Source organism: Marmota monax, unplaced genomic scaffold (assembly GCF_021218885.2).
Source record: "Marmota monax isolate L192 unplaced genomic scaffold, Marmota_monax_Labrador192_F-V1.1 WCK01_AAM20220418_F8-fsc00129, whole genome shotgun sequence".
NCBI lineage: Eukaryota > Metazoa > Chordata > Mammalia > Rodentia > Sciuridae > Marmota > Marmota monax.
This window is the reverse complement of record NW_026693811.1, coordinates 1131930-1155191: the sequence shown is the minus strand read 5'-3', so window position 1 is coordinate 1155191 and position 23262 is coordinate 1131930. Positions and strand designations below refer to the sequence as shown.

Below are 23262 nucleotides of genomic sequence, written 5' to 3'. Positions count from 1 at the left end.
CATCTCTATTTGTATTTCAATGAAAAGGATTCATGGTGCACCAAGTCATTAAGGCTCTGAGATCTTTGCAGCTCTTAATAGCAGCCCAACAGGGAAAGCCATTGTAGAGCAAAAATAGTCATAGGATTAGAGAATAAAGGCTTATTTGCAATGCCATTGCTGCTGTGTACACTGCCTCCTGTGAAGTGGCATGAATGGATTTAGATATAAATCTAAGGCTTTGCAGACTAAGAGCCCTCATCAAATAGTATTTATTGGGGGTTATGGCTGAGATACTGTTTTTCTTTGCAACCAGATGCGACAGGAAATTTGATTGAGAATAGGAATTTTAGCACACTCACACATATTAACCTTTTATATAATGTCTCCTTAACCTAAAGGCCTTGAAACTGTATACTTGGTTTGTATACTTGGACTGGAGTACAAGAAATTTATTGAGAAAGTTTGATTTTGATCTGATTCCTATTATGATCAGGTACCTAACTTCTGTTTTTCCCTCCAGTTTTCTGAAATCTACATCGGAGGTTTGCAATGATAGATGTGATTTCCATTTTATTCTTACCTTTCTTTATCTGGCTACAGCTAAAGCAGATCAAACTTGGAACAAGTTATAATTCAGAAAATGCTTTCCACTTTGGACCACACACACAAACACAAGTAGCTACTGTTTTCTGTATTTGTGACGCACTAGTGAATCCCTGGAAATGAAACGGAAGACTAAATTTCTGGGTTGAAATGAAGTTCAGTCTCAGAAAGTAGTGAAGATTAAATATTTTTTGGACAATCGGGCAAACTCTTTTTCTGTAGGAAACTGTCCTCTGAGATTCAGCTGAGATGTGGAAATGAACTTGAAAGCAAAAAAGCTTTTAAGTGGGAGGAGGGGCAGCCATTGGCGGAAAGGAGAATAGGTGAGGGCATCAGGAGCCTGGAAATCTGGGGACAGGCCTCTGCAAAGGCTGCTTGGGGGAACCTCTTGAATGCCCGGCAGTTGACCTTTGATCATCTGCCCAGCTATACTGTTGATTGCATAAAGAAGGTAAACTATCTAATGCTTACTTTAGGGAAAAACAAAATTTCTACATTAATTCCCCTGGCCCAAGTATATATTGTGTAAAGATTTGGGAGAAATGAAGTTGTATTGCTAAGTAAGTATGAGGAAGGAAACTTAATCTCCTCTTTATTTTAGCCATCTGGCTTTAATTACGCTGTATGTGGTGCTTATCCAGATCTATAGTGTAGAAATCCAAAACTCAGACAGTATGAGACATTTGGAAGCTGTTAGGAGAACTCTAATTAACTGAAGACACAAACTGCAAATTCCTTTTATAGATAATAAATTTAAACTGACTTAGTTGTCTCCCCTGGATTTATCTGAAGTCTACAAATTGGTGATTGTCCTCTATGAAAGAAAATAATATAACACTGACAACCAAAAAGGACAATCTTCATATTCCATTGCAACAAGTTGAAAAACTTGGGATTAAAATGATGAAAAAGCACTGATTGATATTAAGCTATGAAAGAATATTGAACAAAGGAAAGAGATAAAGGAAAGCAATTATTTTATTAAAAAGTGAAAAGCAATTAAAATAGTTTGTTCTAGCCTTTTATTCAATAGGTCTACAAATTTTTACAAAATTTTCTATTATATTTCCCAGTAGTCTTGTGGTTGTACATTCCATATATTCCATATCCTACTTAAGAATAGGGATAGTTTTTAGATTTGGATCCTACCCCTTCTTTAATATGTATCTATATTCATACTATATTTATATATGTATTCTGTATGCATACGCATATACTCACTTATAGACATATGTATTTATCCATGTGCCACTGATGCCTTGTACCAACAGAAAATTAAATTATATGTACTATGGGGCCAGGGATATTAGCTCAGTAGTACAGCACCTGGCTAACATGTAGAAGGCATTGCGTTCAGTCTCAATACCTAACACACACACACACACACACACACAATTATATGGAATATAACTGGTCTGCCTATGATGTCTTAAATTTTAGAAACTATTTTCATATAGGGATGGAAACAGAAAATTTTTTAGTCTTATCACTTCTACTTATGCAGATCTGTTTCCCTGGCTAGAGCTTAAGTTTATTTGAGGAAAGGGATCACTTAAATGTGCATATAATTGTGTACATATTCTTCCTTGGAATGCCTAACTGTTTTCCTCTAGGCCAATCTGAATACTGAACATGGTACACTTCAGACTTTGGCTGGAAGGAAATGTTAGCCATCCTTTGAAAACTATCTCCTAACCTCATGAAAGTGTTTCCTTTGCTTCTGCAGTCCACAATGACCTCTCCTTCTTCTCAACGTTGGTAGCACTTAAATTTATACAGCTTATTTGATAGTTCTCATCAATGGTCTTATCGCATTTTCTTTTCTTATATAAATCTTGTCTCCCTAACTACTTCATTATTAGGTCTTGTACTTCTCTGTGTCATCGTTGCGCCCAGCACGTACATCAAAGTATACTACTTATGAATATTATGTGTCATCACTTAAGTGATCGTTTAATTGTATCTCTCTAGTATATTTCTTTGGCACTTCAAATATACTCAAATTTGTTTACTTTCATCTTAATGGGCAATAGAAATTAAAATATTTTTTGAACCTTGTTCAGTATAAATTTAGCAAAATGGTTCTGTTCTTTTTAAAGAGATGTGTGTTTAGACAATGCTTTTTAAAAATGCCATTGTTGTATTTGACTCTATTTGAAAATAAAATAATGTGAAAACCCTGCAGTAAAGTTTTGAAATAATCACAACATTTTTGTCTTGAAAGTTTAAAGCAGAATTATTTTTGTGTTTCATGCAAAAAAAATTAGTTATTTAAAAGTATGCTGCTTTTTCTGTAGCTACACCATATTAAGGGTTCAGTTTCATTTCAGAAGGCTTCTTTTCTTTGTCAGCACTGTGAATTGAACCCAGGGCCTTGCACAAGCTAGACAAGTGCTCTGTTAGTAAACTACATCCCCAGTCCTTCTTTTTTGTTTTAATTTTGTGACAAGATCTTGCTAAATTGCCCAGGCTGGTCTCAAACTTGCAATCCTCAGTTTCCCATGTATCTGGAATTACAGGTGTGTGCACCACCATGCTCAGCTCAAAGGACTTCTTTATATGGCTTGAGATTGTGTTTTCCAATCAGTGACAAGATAGTCTAAATAAAGTTATATGACTGAAGCACTTTAAGCATTGTGAATGGTAAATATTTTCACCAAGTATCCTGAAAAAAATTTTAATGCTTCCTCTTTATGTAGTGACCAGCGTTGGCTATGGATAGGTTTGAATAAAAGGAGCCCAGACCTACAAGGATCCTGGCAGTGGAGTGATCGTACACCAGTAAGTTAAAACCTTCTGTTGGGGTAGTATAGAAGTAGTGTTTATTTCAACAACAGGTAAGTCATAAGGAATCTCTAAAGAACCTGAATTACCATAGTCTTGAGCAAAAAGTAGGAGGTATCACACTCCTGGACTTCAAAAATGTATTAGCTGGGCACGGTGCTGCATGCTGTAATCCCAGCAGCTCAGGAGGCTGAGGCAGAAGGATCGAGAGTTCAGAGCCAGCCTCAGCAAAAGTGAGGTGCTAAGCAACTCAGTGAGACCCTGTCTCTAAATAAAATACAAAAAGGGCTTGGGATGTGGCTCAGTGGTTGAGTATCCCTGAGTTCAATTCCTGAGTTCAAAAAATAAAATAAAAAGTAGTATATAGCTATGGCAACCAAAACAAAATGGTACTACCATAAAGAGATACATAGATCAGTGGAAAAATAGAAAGCTCAGAAAAAAAATCCATGCATTTACACACAAATGATTTCTGACAATCAAGAACACAGTGAAGAAAAGATAGTCTGTTCAATAAATAGTGCAGGTAACACTGAAAACCCACATACAGAAGCATGAAATTAGATCCTTATCTCACTCCATCTACAAAAATCAACTAAAAATGAGTTAAAAGACTTAAATGTAAGACCCAAAACTACAAAACTTCTAGAAGAAAACATAAGAGGGAAAGTTCTATGATACTGGTCTGCACAGTGATTTATGGAATATGACCCAAAAACACAGGCAACAAGAGCAAAAATAGACAAATGGGATCACACCAAACTGAAAAGGTTCTGCACACCAAAGAAAACAGTCAACCAGGAGACAGCCTACAGAATGGGAAAAATTATCTGTAAACCATATATCTAATAAGCATTAATATCCAAAATATGTAAGGAACTCAAACAACTCAATAGCAAGAGAACAAATAAACCAACTTAAAATGGGCAAATGATCTGAAAAGACATTTCTCAAAAGAAGACATTCAGATGGCCAACAAATATATGAAAAAATGCTAAACATTACTAATCATCAGGGAAATACAAACTAAAAACACAAACACGTATTACCTCACACCTGTTAGAACAGCTGATATCAAAAAGACAAAAGATAGTGGGGGGTACGTAGTGCCCACATCTAATACCAGCAATTAGGGAAGCTGAGGCAGGAAGATCACAAGTTTGAAGCCAGCCTAGGCAACTTAGCAAGACCCTCTCTCAAAATAAAATAAAAATAGGACTGGAGATATTGCTCAGAGGAAGAACCCTCTGGGGTTCCATCCCCAGTAATACTCAAAAGAAGAAAAAAAAGAACTACCTTATGATCTAGGAATTGCACTATGGGTATATATTCCAATGAAATCAGTAATCTTTTTAATATTTTTAGTTGTAGATGGACACAATGCCTTTATTTTATTCATTTATTTTTATGTGGTGCTGAGGATCAAGCCCAGTGCCTCACATGTACTAAGCAAGTGCTCTGCCACTGAGCTATAGCCCCAGCCCCCAAAATCAGTATTTTGAAGAGATAGTTACACTTCCATGTTTATTGCAGCATTATTCATAATAGTCAAGATATGGAATCAACCTAAATGTCCATCAGTGGATGAATGGATAAAGGAATTGTGGTATATATACATAATGGCATACTATTCAGTCATAAAAAGAAGGAAATCCTGCCACTTGCAACAACATGGATGAACCTGAGGTGAAAATATTCATTGAAATAAGCCAGCTAGAAAGACAAATGCCATATGATCTCACCAATATGTGGAATCAAAAAAACTTGATCTCAGAAAAGTAGAATGGTGGTTATCAGGGGTTAGGGGATTAAGGAGATGTTTGTCAAAGGATATAAAATTTCAGATACTGATAACAGGATTAATTTCAGGAGATCTATTATTGTGAAACATGGCAATTATAGTTATTAAAAATAATGCTGATAGTGGATGTATAGTGTTCTCACCACCAAAATGATAACTATGTGAGGTAAAGTATATGTAAATTAGATTCAGTCATTCTACAATGCCTATACTTTAAAACATCATGTTGTATAAGATTAAAAAAATTACAATTTTACTTGTCAATTAAAAAATATAAATATATCCACATACCAAACTATCATTAAAATTGTGAAGCTGTATGCTTACTGAAATGGAAACAGATTCACATATATGAAGTATATGAAGTGGGGGGAAAAAACCAAGGTTCTAATTTACTTTTACTTAAAAATATATATAGTTTATGAATGGTCCAAAAAAGAGAAAAATATAGATACATAGATGTGGTGGCCATCTTTGGTTAGTAAAAGTATTTTTTTTTTCATCAAAGCTTTTCTTTATTTTGCTTTTAATAATTTTTTTTTTTTACTTCTTTTTCAAGAGGGTAACGGGGATTTAACCCAGGGGTCCTTAACCACCAAGCTACATCCCCAAATCTTTTTTTTTTTTTTCATATTTTTAGTTGTAAATGGACCCAATACCTTTATTTTTTTATGTGGTGCTGAGGTTGAAACCTAGTGCCTCACACATGCTAGGCAAGCACTCTGCCACTGAGCTACAACTCCAGCCCTCAGATCTTTTTTATTTTTGATTTTGAGACAGGGTCTTGCTAAGTTACTGAGGGCCTTGCTAAATTGCTGAGGTTGTCTTCAAACTTGCAATCCCCCTGCCTCAGTCTCCCAAGTCACTGAGATTATAAGTGTGCAACATCATACTGGCTTTAATTTTTTTTTTTAATAATGAGAAACTTTTATTTTTATTATCTAAAAATAGGAGTTATATAAAGAGAAATTATCTTTATTGAGAGAAACAATTCATTGGGGGGAACCTAAAAAATCTTCCAATATTATTTCAAATGTTTACATTATTCTGAAGAGATATTTTAAATAACACAAACAGCAAAATTTTCAAATATTCAATATTTGCTACACCTTACCTTTCTGTTAATTCATTTTGTATTCTTTCTAAATGTTAGACTCCTGACCTTTTTTTTTCCTGACTTTTATTTTCAATTTGGAGCATATTTGAGATTAGTTGATCAAATAACCAGCATTTTAACATATGCAAAACATGAAAGAGAAGACGGAGGAGGTGGAAGAAGTAGTTGTTGTCATTGTCTTGGCACTCTCACTGTAGCAGTAAAATTACTACATCATTAACCTCCACTTTTGAAACTGTGCCTTCCTTTGTTTAGAAACTTATGACATTGTCTAAGTCTTCTCATGATTTAGCATCCTGATTTTTAAACTGTTTTTTTTCAGTTGCATATGAACATGCTCCGTTATTAAAGCTGCTTAAATTACATCTAAATTGCAAATATTTATGCATCATTCTTAAATTCTCAAGGCTCTCTTGTCTTTTCAGGTAACTACTATTATCATGAAAAATGAGTTTCAGCAAGATTATGACATCAGAGACTGTGCTGCTGTCAAGGTCAGTCTAGTGCTGGAAAATCTGCATTGAAAGTAAATAAATAAATCCGGGACTGAGATGGTAGCTCAGTGGTAGAGCACATGTTTAGCATGTTTGAGGTCTTCGGCCTGATCCCCAGGAAAGAAGGGGAGGCAGTTGTTTTCAATGCTGTTTTGCAACAACATTGGGAAATTAGATTAATGCCAGGATGAGGTGTTTGTACATTTTTTTGATAACAACAGGACAATTAAAAAAGTCTCTGAGGATGGAGGATGACATGAACTGAGAGTATGAGGAAGATTTATCTTGAGACAAATTTCAAAATACAGCAGATAGGAGTGGAAGACATAAAAGACCCATTAGGCATTTACCTCTGCAGAATGCATTCCTTTATCCATTTCATAAGTGACATGTTCAGGGAATCTGTGAAGGGGAATAAAACAGTGATAGGCTACAAAACATTGTCATTGTCTTCAAGGAACTTCCAGTGTAGTAGGAGATAAAGACAAACAAGCAGATGATACCATCAGGCCAGGGCTATGATGGGCAGAATACAGGTTACACACAGGAACGGGGTTGTTATGAAAGAATAACAGTGGTAATGGCAGTGATGGTGGGGATGGTGAGCAGCAAACACTTATTGACTCCTTTAGAAGTCAAGTACTGTGCAAGGCATGTCATATATATTATTTAATTTAATACACAACCTTGTTAGGTAGGAACTATTACCATAGTTATTGTGTAGAGAAAGAAATTTGAGCTTTGAGTAACTTACTCAGGGTTAGGTGGTAACAGGACTGAAATGTTGGTGGTAACATGTCTGAGTCCAGTACTCTTAACCACTGTATAATATGATTGGAAGGTGTACTGGTCTGTGGAATATGCTCTATTTTAATTTAGATAGTTTTAAATTCAACCTTGACGTAAGATGTGTCCTATCATAAGTTGAAATTAAAGAAACTTTGAAGGAGTTGAAGGGGAGAAATGAATATTATAAAAAGGAAAGGGCTAAGAAGTAGATTCGAGAGAACTGCCAATTAAAAAATAAAAGAAGACAAGGAAAGAGGACACATCCAGTTAATATCTTCACTTTGTAGCCCAAGAAAATGCTACAGGAAGGTTGGGGCCAATAAAAATTGAGAAAGTCTTTGGAAAACACTATTTTCAAAGTAACTCTTCTTGTAATAAACTCTTATAGTATCATACCATTTGTACAGAATTCCCAAAGTAGCACAGAAAAGGTAAACACTTCAGAGAAGTGGCTGACTGGAATTCCCAGGGAGCCACCCTGGCCATGAGGCATTGGGAAACATCCTAGAAATGTCAGAACAACAATAAAGGAGTATAGCCCCTGAGCCTGGACTTCTGTGTCATCTTCTGATCTGTTCCAGTCACAGCCTGGTGCTTGAATACTGCTGAAATAATGTTCTTTTATAACTTGATCTTTTTCCAAATTTTATAAGTACAAGATTCTACAATTTCTTGTCAATAAAATCAGGGGGAAAAGAGACAGGAATTAACATGTTGGACATAAACATGGCCTTATAATTTATTTCAGTCCCCTTGGAAGGCTTTTGCTCAGACAGTTACTATTTAAACATTCCATTCATTCATGTGTCATTTATTCTACAGAAAGCTTAAGTGCCAGGGCTGAAATAGGGACCAAGGCCACAGTCTGTACAGTTTAGTGTTTCATAAGGGCAGCAGCAACCTCAAAATATTCTGCAATCCTTTTCCTCCTTTAGGTTATATACAGGCCATGGCGAAGAAGCTGGCATTTCTATGATGACGGAGAATATATTTATTTGAGGCCTTTTGCTTGTGACACAAAACTTGAATGGGTATGCCAGATTCCAAAAGGTAAGTGGTAGCTATTCCTTTTCATGATTTTCTCATGGTAATGTTGCAAATGCTGAGCTAGAAGTATATATGACACCGCTTTAGTTCACAGTTGTAATTTTTACATGTCGTGAGGTGCAATTAATATATTATGCCACCCCCCTACTGCCTAACTCCCTCTCCTATAAGAAGTCTAGCTTACAGAAATTTGGTAATAGCTTACTCTTTGGTCATAGAAAAAAATTGTATAGAAGACAAAATTTAAGGCTCATTTAAGGGAGATTAGATTTTGGTATGAAAGATTATTTTAATAAAAGGAGAGATGAAGAGAGAATCGTTCTAATTTTTATTTTGATGCAAAATGAAAAACAAAATGAAGATAATTTGGAGAAGAATTAGGCAGGAACCAAAAAAAAAATCAAAATTTGGCAAGTTATTATAAAATTTAGAAGCAATTGTCAATGAACTCCAAAACTGCTAATACTTCATGTAAATTCAGATTCAGGAACTTAGATTTATAGCAGAGCCTTTGATGACAGAGAGAAATAGATTTTTTTTTAATTTAGTATTTTACAAGGAAAATGTTAGGAAATTATTATTTAAAATGAGAAGACTTTACCCCCCCCCCCCTTTTTTTTATTGTTAGTGCTGGGGATTAAACCCAGGGCCTTGTGCCTGTGAGGCAAGCACTCTACTAAATGAGCTATATCCCCAGACCCTCCAGTTATTTTTAAGCACACATTGTAAACACAATGGAAAATACAAAGGAAGTGAATTTCTGAACTGAATGTAGCTGTTTCAACTAAAGGTGTATCCTCCTACAGATTCTCAAAGAACTCCAAAGATTGAGTCATTGTTTTGCCTATTTTCCTACAAAGGACCACCACATATGACCTCAGGCACAGTAACTGGCAAGTCTCTTTCATGAAAGAGGACAGTCAGGCACTAGTAAGAGTGCTTCTGTGCTTATGAATGTTTGTTGATGTGGTTGTCCTGGTGTGGTGGGGAGGACTATGCCCTGTTATTCCTGATTGTTTGATTAAACTTCAAAAAGGAGCAAAGGAAAACCAGTTTGGAAGGTCTTTAAGGAAGTGGAAAAGTAACTAATATATACAACCAATATGCACAATGTCTCTGGTTTGAAGCATTCGGGTAAGCCTCCCATTTGTGGCATTTACCAGCCTGCTACAGAGTGTCCTTGCTCACTCCAAGGCACCTGCACTGGTAGCGGCTACCCCCACCTCCTGTTTGGGTGGAGATGCAGACCAAGAGTGGAAACCAGGGCAACTTAGAAATGACAGAACTGTAATGTCAGGAAATGTTATGATAGAGCATGTGCTAGTTTAAAGGGAACTGACTGTCTTGGCAAATCTAAAGTCATCCAAACAGATCTAAATAATAACTCCCCCTCTTCCCCCATGCAGAAACAAAATAAAATGCTAAATAACTAAATATCATGCGAATCAACTACCAGTCATTTAAAGCAATCAATGATTGCTCAATCCAAGATTTAAATGTTATGTTAACTCCCCTTTGACAGTACCTAACTTTCTAAGTTAAAAGGTATTGCATTCGTCTGATTGGATATTTTTCTTGTTTACCACAGCAGCCGAAATCTACTCAACTTACATTAATTGGCATTTTTGGTTTTCTTAAAGAAATTTTCCTCTTATTGGCCTAAATCACCATGCCTTTTCTCTTCTTGCCTTTTTATTACCTGGTTCTAAGTAGTCCCCTCTTCTCTAAAAGGGATATGAACCTATGAATTTTAATTAGCCATGATTACTAGGTATTCTTTTAAAAATTCTTTTTTTTAATTGAAGAAAATATCAAAAATAAAATTCATAAAAATGTTTTTAGGGAAATTATCACTATCAAATACAGCAGCTATACTTCTTGCTACCTTATATACACATATGTATTCATAGTCTCATATAAAAAAAGACTTTGACTATATCATAGACAAGAAACTGTGTTCATTTTTAAATCAATTTGCATTTCTATTGATGAAAACTACCCAATCTGAAGAGAACTTAGAAAACCCAAGGATGCTGGATGTGTAGGCTGTCCTCTCTCAGGAGGGTCATCTGATGACTAAAGCCTCGATACCACAGCAATATTAAGAACAGCTGTTTTACCCTGTAATTAAATAAAGTGAATTATGTTTTAGAGTTGAAACCACTGTGACCTGTAGCCAGTATGACTAGGGGGAAGGAAGCAACTAGAATCCTGTGAAGACTGCTTTGTGCATGGGGCTGTGTGGGTACCACTTTAGGGGTGATAGCAAGGTCTTCAAGTGCTTTGTGAGTAGACTCATTTTTATAAAGTAGATAATGAAGGCTCAGGGAGTTAGTGAAGCACCTCAGCCATAGTGTGTGAGGGCCCGCACACCACTGTGAAGCCCATGATTCTGTGAAGCATATCATATTTCCCATTTCCATTCAGGAATCTGCATTGACTTTTATTGTTTTCCTCCTAGTTTTGTTTCACTTTCTCAAAAGGTTCAATATTGACAGTTTGTCCAACCGCATCTCATGAGTCAGTAACCTCTAACCCCCTAAGTATACAGTGCAGTTAACTCAAATTCCATTAGATAGAGAAGTAGTTCCTGAATAGCCTCATCCTACAGGGTGATTACCTTGATGCAAACCCCTTAGTGCTTCTGTGTAAATTATACAACATCATCATTTACTTATTTTTAACTTTCTAATTATTAGCTATGTTTTGTCCATGTCTTCCTTTTGACTTCCAATACAAAGCAAAAAAACTGCTAGTAATTCATACATACGTATTGTGTGTATGATATATTATATATATATATGGATTTGTACATTTTATTATCCATATGCATTTATATATTTTTTTAAATATATTTTTTCCCTCAATGCTGGGGATCCAATCCAGGGCCTTGCTTGTTCTAGGCAAGTACTCTACGATTGAGCTACATCCCCAGCCCTAGACTGCTTGGAATACTTTATTAATATTTAGCAAGTCTATCTTTTGCCACTGAAGAAGCTTTAGTACAAGCCCTACAAAATTCAACTAAATGACATAACTTGAAATCAAATGATTTGCTCAGAAATGAATAAACCTTCATAACAGTGTAATTAACATTAAAAGGCCCTACTTATAGTAAGCTGATCTGTGATCAGATACCAAACTCAAGCCACTTGCTTTCTTCTTTATACAGGCAGCACTCCAAAAACACCAGACTGGTATAATCCAGGTAAGTTAAGAAAACTGAAATTTAGCAAAAGCTGCTTTTATCCTTTTGACAGTGTATATCGTTAATTATTTAAGTGCCAGTTTCTTCTCTATCATGTCTTCAAGAGAAATAAAATTGTCTCCAGGCAAGGAAAGTGGGTGGATGGTGTGGAATGAGTCGATGAGGCTAGATTTTTCTTCTCTGTGAATACAGAAAAGTGGCAGAGTCACTGGCTAAGGAATCCTTAATTCCTTGCAGTTAGCACTTCCACAGTCAGAGAGAGCCAGTAATCTAGATGGGTTATTGTGTTAATCCGCTTTCCCTTACTGTAATAAAATACTTGATATGATTAACTCGAAAAGAGGAAAGGTTTAGGCTCACAACTTTGGAGGTTTTAGATCATATTCTGTCAGCCTTGTTGCTTTGGGGCCTGTGGCAAGATAGCACTTCATAGCAGAGAGCCCTTGGTGGAGCATACTGCTTACTCCTGGTGGCTGAGAAGTGAAAAACAGAAAAAGGAGGCTCCAGAGTACTAATATCTCTTCCAAGGGCACACCTCCATATGACCAGAAGACTTCCAACTGAGCACCACGTCTGAAAAGGTTCCACCCCTCCCAATAGCATCATGGGCTAGAAACCAAGCCTTTAACACATGAGCCTGTGGGAGACACATCCAAACCAAAACAGTTACTATTTGTAAAGTTTTAACCGTTACCCATACTTACAGGGTACAGTTTGGTTGGCGTGGTCCTAACTCTGATCTTCTTATTTAGAGCGTGCTGGAATTCATGGGCCTCCAGTTATAATTGAAGGAAGTGAATATTGGTTTGTTGCTGATCCTCACTTGAACTACGAAGAAGCCGTCCTGTACTGTGCTAGCAATCACAGCTTTCTTGCTACTATAACGTCTTTTACAGGACTAAAAGCCATCAAAAACAAAATAGCAAATGTAATTTAAAAGAATGCATTTTAAATATATTTCTTATTATATTTATTCCATTAAAAATACTTCCAAAATCTACAAAAGTTAAATGTTCCTCTAAAGTAAATTTGCCTCACAACATCCATATTAATTGTTCAGTGTTTGAAAAGTTAAGTGAGATTGCTTAATGTTTTAAAATAAATATCAGTTTATGAGATGAGCATCAGTAGATAATATAAATTATCCTAATTCATTACTTTATTAGAAGTGAACTTATATTAAAATTTCTGTTTCTACTTATTAATAAAGTTATAAAATAACTTTTAGGGAGAGAAATAATTTGTATATTTTAAAATTTATCATTAATTGCAATAAGACACTGTATGCCCATTTAATGTATGAGTCCAATTAATGTATGCTTCTAATTACAGCAACTCTATTTTCTAGACCCCAAATAGGTTCTGTGAATATATAAAATAGGGGCTGTCAAATTACTTTTTGGTGAAAAGTCATGATTCATGTCATTTTGAGACCAAATAATGGAATGTCTAGAAATTGAAGTTATTTGTGATTAATATTTAAAGCAAAACTTTCCTTGAAAATTCAGCATCTCTAAAGATAGGTGTTTGTGGTTATTTATTTATTTTTTTTGCAGATATCAAGTGATGAACAGAAGTGGTGGGTGAGAACTAGTGAGCAGCCACTAGATCGTCATTTTATATAGTACGTGACATTGATTCTGCCTTTGTGAATTTATCACTTACTGCAGTCCCAGATTGCCCTTGACTAATGGACTGCTATTTATAAGTAGTTTTGAATATTAATCCATAAACTGCCTAGATTAAAGAAGCCAAGTCCCTTCTCATATTAATGTCAATAAAAAAGTGGTATAAAATAATGGCATTAATATTAAATTTAGAATTAAAATAACTTAGAGTAAAAAGCCAGAATGGAACATCTAATTACCTTATGAGTTGTTGAATCTCTTATTTACTTTCAGCTCACGACATCCCTGGCACCACTTTCCTATGAGATTTGGGGAGGAATGCTTGCACATGTCTGCCAAGACTTGGTTTATGGGTAAGTTAAGTCCAAACCTTAATGCTGATCATGTCATATGTGAACTTCAGGATCAGTTGCTAGCTTAATCTTGTTTTCATTTCAATTATGTATCTGATAGCTTCATCTTATTTTGATATATTGTTAATGACAATTGCCCAAATTCCAAATCCAAAAAGGTACTTTTCACTGTGAATAATCTAACTTCCTTTATCCTAAAGTATTTATTTATGAATAAACTTACCACTCTCATAAATGATAAGCATTTAGACACACTTACAAAGGTGAAGAGACAGTAGTTGTAAAATATGGTTTATAACCCTTACTCCTAATTAAACTTCCCTTTCAATTCCTCCTGTTTCTTGCCATCATTCTTTGAAGGGGGTGGTAGTTATACCAATTGTGTTCTTTTTTTTACTGGCAATATTGGTGTGTTAGAACCTACTAATATAAATAATAATGGAAGACAGATGGTAATGGAAGGATGATAATGGAAGGCTAGGGAAGAAAGGGAATATATTTTAACGTTTGAGAAAGACTGATATAAAGAGCCTTTCTTGCAGCTAGGGATTTAACTCAGTCTGTGGTAGAACAGGTTCAATCCCCAGCACCAAAAACACAAAATAAAATTTAAAAGGGCCTTTGTTTACTACGTTTGTTTTTAAAATGTGCTGAATGAAAAATTTTCACCATTGCAATCTTGCTTTTTATTTCTCAGACTTAAATAAACCAACAGACTGCACAACCAAATTGCCTTTCATCTGTGAAAAATACAATGTTTCTTCATTAGAGAAATATAGTCCAGATTCTGCTGCTAAAGTTCAGTGTTCTGGGGATTGGATTCCTTTTCAGAATAAGGTAAAAAGAGAATTGCTACACTGTACAGACAGTGGTTGCTTTCATGCTGGTTTATGGCCTATGGTGGAAGGCCAACCCATCAGACATCTTCACTAAGCGTCTCTGCATGCATCAGTATCCTGCCTGATCCTTTCTGTTGCCAGAAACCATGGGTGACATCAAGAGTTAACTCTGAAGTTAGTCATGCATGCAGGTATTTCAAAATGCAGCATTTCTATTCTGATGCTACCAACACTTAAATTGCTAAAGTGGATCTGTCAATGGTTAGTAATACATTGACTAGTCAGGACTATCTCTATGGCACATAAGAAACTGACTTAATTTCTGGCTGCTGTTTTCTTTTCCCCCTCAAGGAGAGCATCCAGACAGCATCTGACAATCAAATAAGATCAGCATTTCCCAAACTACTCTTCAGAGACTACACATATGCTACAAAATATTAATCATTGACTTTGCCTCCAAATGGGAATTTTATGATTAAAAAGGTTTGGGAAATGCTGCATTCTATATCTGCCTCTTTGAGATGCATAATCCATTTTGGTATACATATGTGTTAGGAAATGTGTTTGGCTACTAAAAAGAAATTGCTACAGTATGTTAAAACATTTATTCTCTCATATGAAAGATGTTTAAAGGTAAACCAGCTGGGTTGGTGTGGAAACTCCTAAAGTCTTCAAATTCAGGCTTCTTTGTGTCTGCTCTGCCATCCTTACTATAAGGCTTTCATGCTTAAGTTCAAATTTTCTCTCTAGGGTCTTTTCTAGAAGTGACTGGGTGACTTTGCCTATATTTTATTGGCCACTCCAGTCTATAAGAAAGATGAAAAATAATTTTTTGTAGGATGATGTTGCAAGGAGCACAATTTGGGGCACAACACTCATACCCAGTGATCATATTGTCAAAAAGAAAAAATATTTGACACCTGAAAGCATCTTTAGTAAGGGTAGCAGTGTATTCTGACTGCTAAAAATTAGGACAATTTGTTTAATTCTCCAACATACTAGAACCAGGTTAATTTGCATAGTTGACATAAAATTGAATTAAAATATCCTGCCAAGAGAAAAAGAGATGCTTTCTTTTCAAATGTGTTTCTTGATATAGGGAAGTAATGACTTTGAAATCAGAACAGAATCTAAATGCTAACCTTACCACTTGGTAGCTATTTCACTTATGTATTAAGTTACTTAACTTTCCTGTGCTTCAGTTTTCCCATTTGTTGTAAGAATTAAATGGACAAAACTACAAAAACTGCTTAGCATATAGAAAACACTCAAGAAATGAAAGATTTATTTTCTTTTTTCCATATTTTTGTTAGCATATTATAATTACATGTAATGGTGAGATTCATTTTTATGTACTGGTACATGCACACAATGTAACAATATAATTTAGTCAACATTGAGTACTTTATAAGTCACAACAACCCTATCTAATGGTTTACAAATGAGGTAACCAAAAGAGAATAAGTGACTTGTTCAAAGGCACAGAGTTACTGAGTGATGTGACTAAGAAGTTAACTGGAACCCAATATCTCCCCCTTTGAGATTTTTTTTTAATGTGATAGTTTGAAGACCATTCTTTAGTTCTTTATTTTGAAAGTATGAACCTGAATCCTTATGGTACTACTTTGCAAATTTACATATTTAACAGACGGAATGTCAGCAGCCCTCTAAAAGAGAGGCATTTACTTACTATGTGAGATTTCTTGTGTCTGTAATCTTATGCTTCATATGTGTCTTTGTTTGCAGTGCTTTCTAAAGATCAAACCCAAGTCTGTTAAATTTTCCGAAGCAAGAGATATCTGTCACTCCTATGGTGGCACCCTTCCTTCAGTGTTGAGCCAGAGTGAACAAGGTACCAGCAATTTTTTTTGAGAAATATGTTTTATTCTAATCCGGGAGTAAAGTAAGTTTTAAGAGATTGTAGGAAATTAATATATAAAAATAATCTTATTAGCCATCTATGGTGGTTCATGCCTATAATCCCAGTGACTTGGGAGGCTAAGGCAGGAGGATCGTAAGTTCAAAGCCAGCCTCAACATTTTAGCAAGGCCCTGCCTTAAAATAAAAAATAAAAAGGCTGGGGACATGACTCAGTTGTCAAGCATCCCAGGGTTCCATCCCTTGAACCCCCTCAAAAAATTTGTTTTAATTAAAGTACATTTTTATAGAGCAGATAAAAGATTATCTTGATAGTTAAACAAAAGGTATTCATTGATATTTTTAGCACAAGTTTATCTTTAATTTCAATAAATCAAATGCTTTTTTTAAAAAAAAATCTCTTTCTAACAGATTTTATTACATCATTGCTTCCGGATATGGAAGGTAGTTTATGGATTGGTCTGCGCTGGACTGCCTATGAAAGGATAAACAAATGGACAGATGATAGAGAACTGACATATAGCAACTTCCACCCATTGCTGGTTGGTCGAATGCTGAGTATACCAACAAATGTAAGATTTTTTGAATTGATGATGTATACAATTTTGTGAAATACCTGAGTCTCTCATAAATTATTGGATTAAAAACAAGGACCTAGATGGGCATAGTAGTGCATGCTGTAATCTCAGCAATTTAGGGGGCTGAGAAAGAAGGATGGCAAACTCTAGGTCAGCCTCAACAACTTAGCAAGACCCTTAGCAACTTAGCAAAACCCTATCTCAAAAATTAAAAAAGGACTGAGGATGTAGCTTAGTGGTAAAGCATTCCTGGGTTCACTTCCCAGTAATACGCACATACACAAAAGAACAAGGACCTATTGTATGATTCCATTTATATTATACCTATGGAATAGGCAAATTGATAAAGGTAGAAACTAACTGAGTGGTTGCTAGAGGCTAAGGAGGATGGAAGAGGTGGGGGTAATGGCTATAGAGTATGGGGCTTCTTTTTAGAGTGGTAAAAATGTTCTAAAATTGATTTCAGGGTGGTTGTACAACTCTGTGGATACATTGAAAACAATTAAGTGTACACTTTAAATGGGTGAGTTGTATCCTGTATGAATTATAGCCCAACAAAGCCCTTAAGAGAACAACAACAAGCATCTCATAACTCCAGCCTTCAGGTGGATAACCTAGTTTTTCACAAGAGCATCAGATGCCGTAGTACTTAATTAACAAGCATGTAAACTTGTCAGGAGTCTGTTGTAAACAGATGTAAATATGTATATTTTACTTAACACTTAGGGGATGTGGACCCTCAACCTCAGCTTCCTGAGAGAAAAAGATGTATTCAAAAAAATGTGATCATTTTTTTGTGAAGAGCTGCATGTATAGAAGCCATATACTTACTTTCTGGATGACATTCTCTTTCATAGGAAACAAGGGAAGGAGAGAGGGCAATGTGTTGACAGTAGTTACACCAACAGGACATTGCTGCCCATTGTTTCTGTTCTACCTACAGGCTGAGTCAAGACCATGTTTGTTCTCACAAAGGGCAAAGATTGAGAACCTAATATGAACGTCCAGTTTCAAAAATATATCCTGGATAATAATCAATTGATTTTCCTAACACAGTGCTGCTTTGTTTAAGGTTGATGTTGATAGCAAAGGGAATTCGGAATTTTGTCTAACAGTGTACAAAGTAAATATCAAAATAAGACTTGGTTATAATAGAAAATGTGGAAGTTACACAAGGGCAAACACACACACACACACACACACACCACACACACACACACCACACACACACACACACACACACAGAGTCAACCCTGATTCCACTTAAATTTAAACTTTGTTTTTATGGCTTTTAAACTTTCAGCCATAATCCATGTTAAGACATATATTTAAATCAGTATCCAGTACATAGATGTAGATATAGTACTGAATGAAAACACAAGTTTCAAGTAATAATACCCACCCTGAGAGATTGAACATCCTGATATTTTCCTTCTATTATCTTCTAGTCCATTTCATTCCACTCTTTTTTCTTATCCTATCCTATCCTGTTCTGTTTTATTATCACAAAGGCCAGCCAAAATCCACTGAATTGATTTCATGACCTACTTAATGACTTACCATATTTGAGCCCTGATTTAGAGAACCACAATATATATTTCAGTATTGTTTCTACAGGTTGGTTCCCTGGCACAGATGAGATCACAGTATAAATACTAATGAGCTCAACTTTCCTCATATAGTATTATATAATAAGTAATTATAGGTGCTATTAAGAGATCAACTTGAGGGCTGGGAATACAGTTCAGTGGTGAGCATTACCAATGAATGTGCAAGACCCAGGGTTTGATCTCTAGCACCAAAAGAAACCCCAAAAACAGCAGCTCAGCAGGCTGAGATAGGAGGATCTCAAGTTCAAAGCCAGCTTCAGCAACATGAGGTGCTAAACAACTCAGTGAGACCCTATCTCTAAATAAAATACAAAATAAGGCTGGAAATGTGACTCAGTGGTTGAGTACCCCTGAGTTTAATCCGTGGTACACACACAAAAAAAAAAAAAAAAAAAAAAAAAGAAAGAAAAAAAAAAAACTACTTGATAAGCATTTTAATGTTTAAACATTATTTCTTGATATGCCACTATTTCCCTAACCAATGCTGGGTATTAGGTTGTTTCCAATTTTGCATAATCATAAATAGTGCTGCAATGAACATCTTTGTGCATAAATTTTACTTATAATCCAGATTACCTAATTAAGATAAATTTAGGAAAAATTCTGGTTATCAAGTTGCTTTCCAGAAAGGTTTGAGTTTATATTCCTGTTAGTAGTATATTCTGACTGCCCTTCTATCCTCATGAGCATTTTAATAATATAACATGTATTGAGCCATTAATATATGCTAGACACTCTGCTACTATATCACATACATTGTCTCATTACTGTGCACAATAGGTGTAAAATAGGTATGTTATTTCTATCCTGTCTTAAAAATGTGGAGAACAGATAAAGAGTGTCATTATCTGCCAGAGATTATGGAGCCTATGCATGCAGAAGCAAAATTTAAATCCAGGTCCAAGATTCTGCAGAACCAGGGTTCTTAGCTACTCTACTATATTGCCTCTAATGACATTAGCCTTTTAAAATTCTTGATAATTTTGTAGCTTAAATAATTTCATATTTTCATGGACATTCCTCTGATTTCAAATAAACTTTCATAAATTAGATAATAATTTGTGTTTCAAGTGTGAATATTCTTAGTCTTTGCAAAGTTATCTGTCAAAACCTTCCTGTATTTCTGATTGATTTTTTGGCTTTTATAAACTCAGGCTCACCCTGTGCTTCTTGCATATATTACAAATATTTCCCTAGGTTGTTTTTTAAGTCTGAATACCAGAATAAATATTTCTGGAACATTTTGAATTTTTTTGGAATATGGTCAATTCTGTCTTCTTTCTTCTTTTTCCCTCCACTGTGTTCAGATTAGAAAGTTTGTCATGTGTTACCTAAATGTATACCTGTATTTTCTTCTAGTTTTGTGTTATAGGTTGCCTTTTTTCTCTGATAACACATTATAACATTGATATATTGCATATACTGTCAGTGAATACTAGTCCTTTTCCTAATCTTAGCCACTTGTTCTACATCATTTATTGAATATACTTCCATCTGTTGAAAGCAATACAGGATGCCTACTTCATCATATATTAAGAGTGTGTATATATGAGATATTATAGTCATGTGCAACATAATGACATTTCAGTCAACATTAGATTACGAATATAGTAGTGGTCCCATAAGATTATGATGGAGGGCTGGGGATATAGCTCAATTGGTAGAGTGCTTGCCTTGCATGCAGGAAGGCCCTGGGTTCAGTTCCCACCACTTCCCGACTGGCCTCTGCCAAAAAAAAAAAAAAAAAGATTGTAATGGAGCTGGAAAATTCTTACCTAGTGTGTTATAGCCATGGTAACATTGTAGCAACACACTATTCACACCTTTGTGGATGGTGTTGCCAACAAACCCACTGCACTTCCAGTAATATGAAAGGATAGCAAATGGCCAGGTGCAGTGGTGCACGCCTATAATCCCATTTACTTGGAAGTCTAAGGCAGGAGGATTGAAAATTCAAAACCAGCCTAGGCAACTTAGTGAGACCCTGTCTCAAAATTAAATTTAAAAAACAAAAGGGCCTGGGGATGTGACTCAGTGGTTGAGTGCTTACCTGGCATATATGAGGTTCTGGGTTCTATTTCCAACACAGAAAGAAAGAAAAAAAAAGTTTAGAAATAGAAAAATGGTTAAGGAATAAAGATAAAAGAAAGAAGGTATTTTATATAATGTGTTTGGGTTTTAAGTTAAATGATACTCAAACAAGTAAAAAATTTTTAAATATTTAAGTATGTGACTTTAAAAACTATAGGAAGCTAATGTTGATTTATTATTGAAGAAAGAAATTTTTTATAAATTTAGTGTGACCTAAGTGCACAGTGTTTATAAGGTCTGCAATAGTGTATAGTCATGTTCTCAACCTTTACTTCACTGCTCACTCACTGACTGTCCCAATTTCCAGTCCTGTAAACTCCATTCATGGTATTTCCCTCTATAATTTTAATATTTTATATAAACAGTATTTTTACTGTACCTCTTCTATGGTTAAATATGCATATACCCTCATGTCACCATTGCCTATAATATTTAGTACAGTAACATGCTGTTCAGGTTTGTAGCCTAGGAGCAATAGGTTATGTCATATACCTTAGCATATAATAGAATACACCACTGGGTTTGTGCAAATGCACTCTATGATGTTTGCTCAGTGACAGAATCACCTAATGTGAATTTCTCATAGGGTGTCCTCCCCTTCTTCAGCAACACATGACTGTATTTAGAATGGTGTTTGTCATTGAGAGAACATCATAGAGTATACTTACACAAACTAAGACAACTATGACATCACTAGTTGATACAGTCTTATGGGACCACTGTCACATGTGTGGTTTGTGGTTGACCAAAGTAGTGTTATACAGCATATAACTGTACTATAATTTTGCCATATTTTAAAAAGTATAATAGGATTAGTTTTCCTTTACATATGCCATTAAAACTGTCTTTGGCTATTCATGTCCATTCTTCCAGACAAACTTTAGAATCACAAAAATTAAACTCCTGATGAGAATTTGACTACATTTTAGGGGAAAATGATATATTTTTAATTAATATTCCAATTAAGAAATGTGGTATACTATACTCTCCATTTATTCAAGTCTTCCCATAGATTACTCTGTGACGTTTAATAGGAGTTCTGTCACTTCCTATTGACATTAAAAATGGCAGTTTTTTTTCTTGATTTTTCTACTGATATTTGGAAAGCTATTGTTTAGGGATTTTTGTATTTTTCCATAGGTATCCATCTAACTAAATGCTCTTATTCTTCTACTTTTCTTTAAAACTAGATTTTCTTGGGTTTCTAATTAGATAATCTGCAAATAACAGTTATCTTTTGTGGAAAAAAATATTTTTTTTAGTTGTGGATGGACACAATATCTTAATTTAATTTACGTTTTTTTTTTTTTAATGTGGTGCTGAGGATCAAACCCAGTGTCCCATGCATGTGAGGCAAGTGCTCAAACCCTGAGCCACAACCTCAGTCCAAATAACAATTATCTTAATTTCTATACTTACCCCTCTCGTTTTCATTTCATGCCTCCCTACATATGCCAAAACTTCCACAACTCTGGAAAACAACAGGAGTAATAGCCACCACCCTGGATTTGATCTTGATCTTAACAGTATTGTCTGCAGTCTTTTGTTGTTAAATATGATGTTGAGGGGCTGGAGATGTGGCTCAAGTGGTAGCGCATTCGCCTGGCATGTGTGGCCCGGGTTCGATCCTCAGCACCACATACAAACAAAGATGTTGTGTCTGCCGAATATTAAAAAATAAATATTAAAAAAATTCTCTCTCTCTCTCTTTAAAAAAAAAAATATTATGTTGACTGATGGGCTTGGTGGTATAGTGCTTGCCTAGTATGTTCAAGGCCCTGGGTTTGATCCCTAGCGCCTCAAACACACACACACACACACACACACACATATACATATATATGTTTATATATAATTCTATTATAAGCTTATTTCAAATTCTTAATCATGAAAAAGTATTATATTTTCTAAAGCTTCTTTTTATCATCTGTTGAAATTATCATATAGTTTTTACCTAATAATAGGTGTGATGTTCTTAGCATAAAATCTAGTTGTTTGGGGGCTGGGGATGTGGCTCAAGCGGTAGCATGCTCATCTGGCACGCGTGCGGCCCAGGTTCGATCCTCAGCACCACATACAAAACAAAGATGTTGTATCCGCTGATAACTAAAAAATAAATATTAAAATTCTCTCTCTCTCCTCTCTCACTCTCTCTTTAAAAAAAAAATCTAGTTGTTTGGAGTGAATAGTTTTACTGTTCTAACTGAATTCGATTTGAAAGAACTTTATTTGAGAATGTTTTCACCTGTGTTCATAGAGTTAATTTTTTAAGCCATGCTGATCATGTGAGCCTCAGAAGACAAACCAGGTAGTTTTCTATCTTTTCTGTGTTCTGGAATTATGACACTACTGGGGTATTATCTTTCCCTGAAAGTTTGAAAGAACTATGTACAAAAATGTCAGAATCCTTTTAAGACATCAGTCTTTAATAACAAAGGAGTTTGTTGCAGTAGTTGATGG

The 23262-nt window shown here is 35.2% G+C and overlaps 1 protein-coding gene across 2 annotated transcripts in view; it reads left to right on the top strand.

The window, feature by feature from the left end:
* Ly75 (lymphocyte antigen 75) overlaps nucleotides 1-23262 on the top strand; it is a 136288-nt gene that overhangs the window by 47051 nt on the left and 65975 nt on the right. For both annotated transcript variants that reach the window (XM_046462300.2, XM_046462299.2), the window contains exons 14-23: nucleotides 3285-3366; nucleotides 6713-6781; nucleotides 8506-8620; nucleotides 11790-11825; nucleotides 12578-12753; nucleotides 13382-13449; nucleotides 13727-13806; nucleotides 14504-14643; nucleotides 16392-16497; nucleotides 16935-17095. In XM_046462300.2, the coding sequence (XP_046318256.1) occupies nucleotides 3285-3366; nucleotides 6713-6781; nucleotides 8506-8620; nucleotides 11790-11825; nucleotides 12578-12753; nucleotides 13382-13449; nucleotides 13727-13806; nucleotides 14504-14643; nucleotides 16392-16497; nucleotides 16935-17095 (1033 nt within the window). The remainder of the gene's footprint in view (nucleotides 1-3284; nucleotides 3367-6712; nucleotides 6782-8505; nucleotides 8621-11789; nucleotides 11826-12577; nucleotides 12754-13381; nucleotides 13450-13726; nucleotides 13807-14503; nucleotides 14644-16391; nucleotides 16498-16934; nucleotides 17096-23262) is intronic.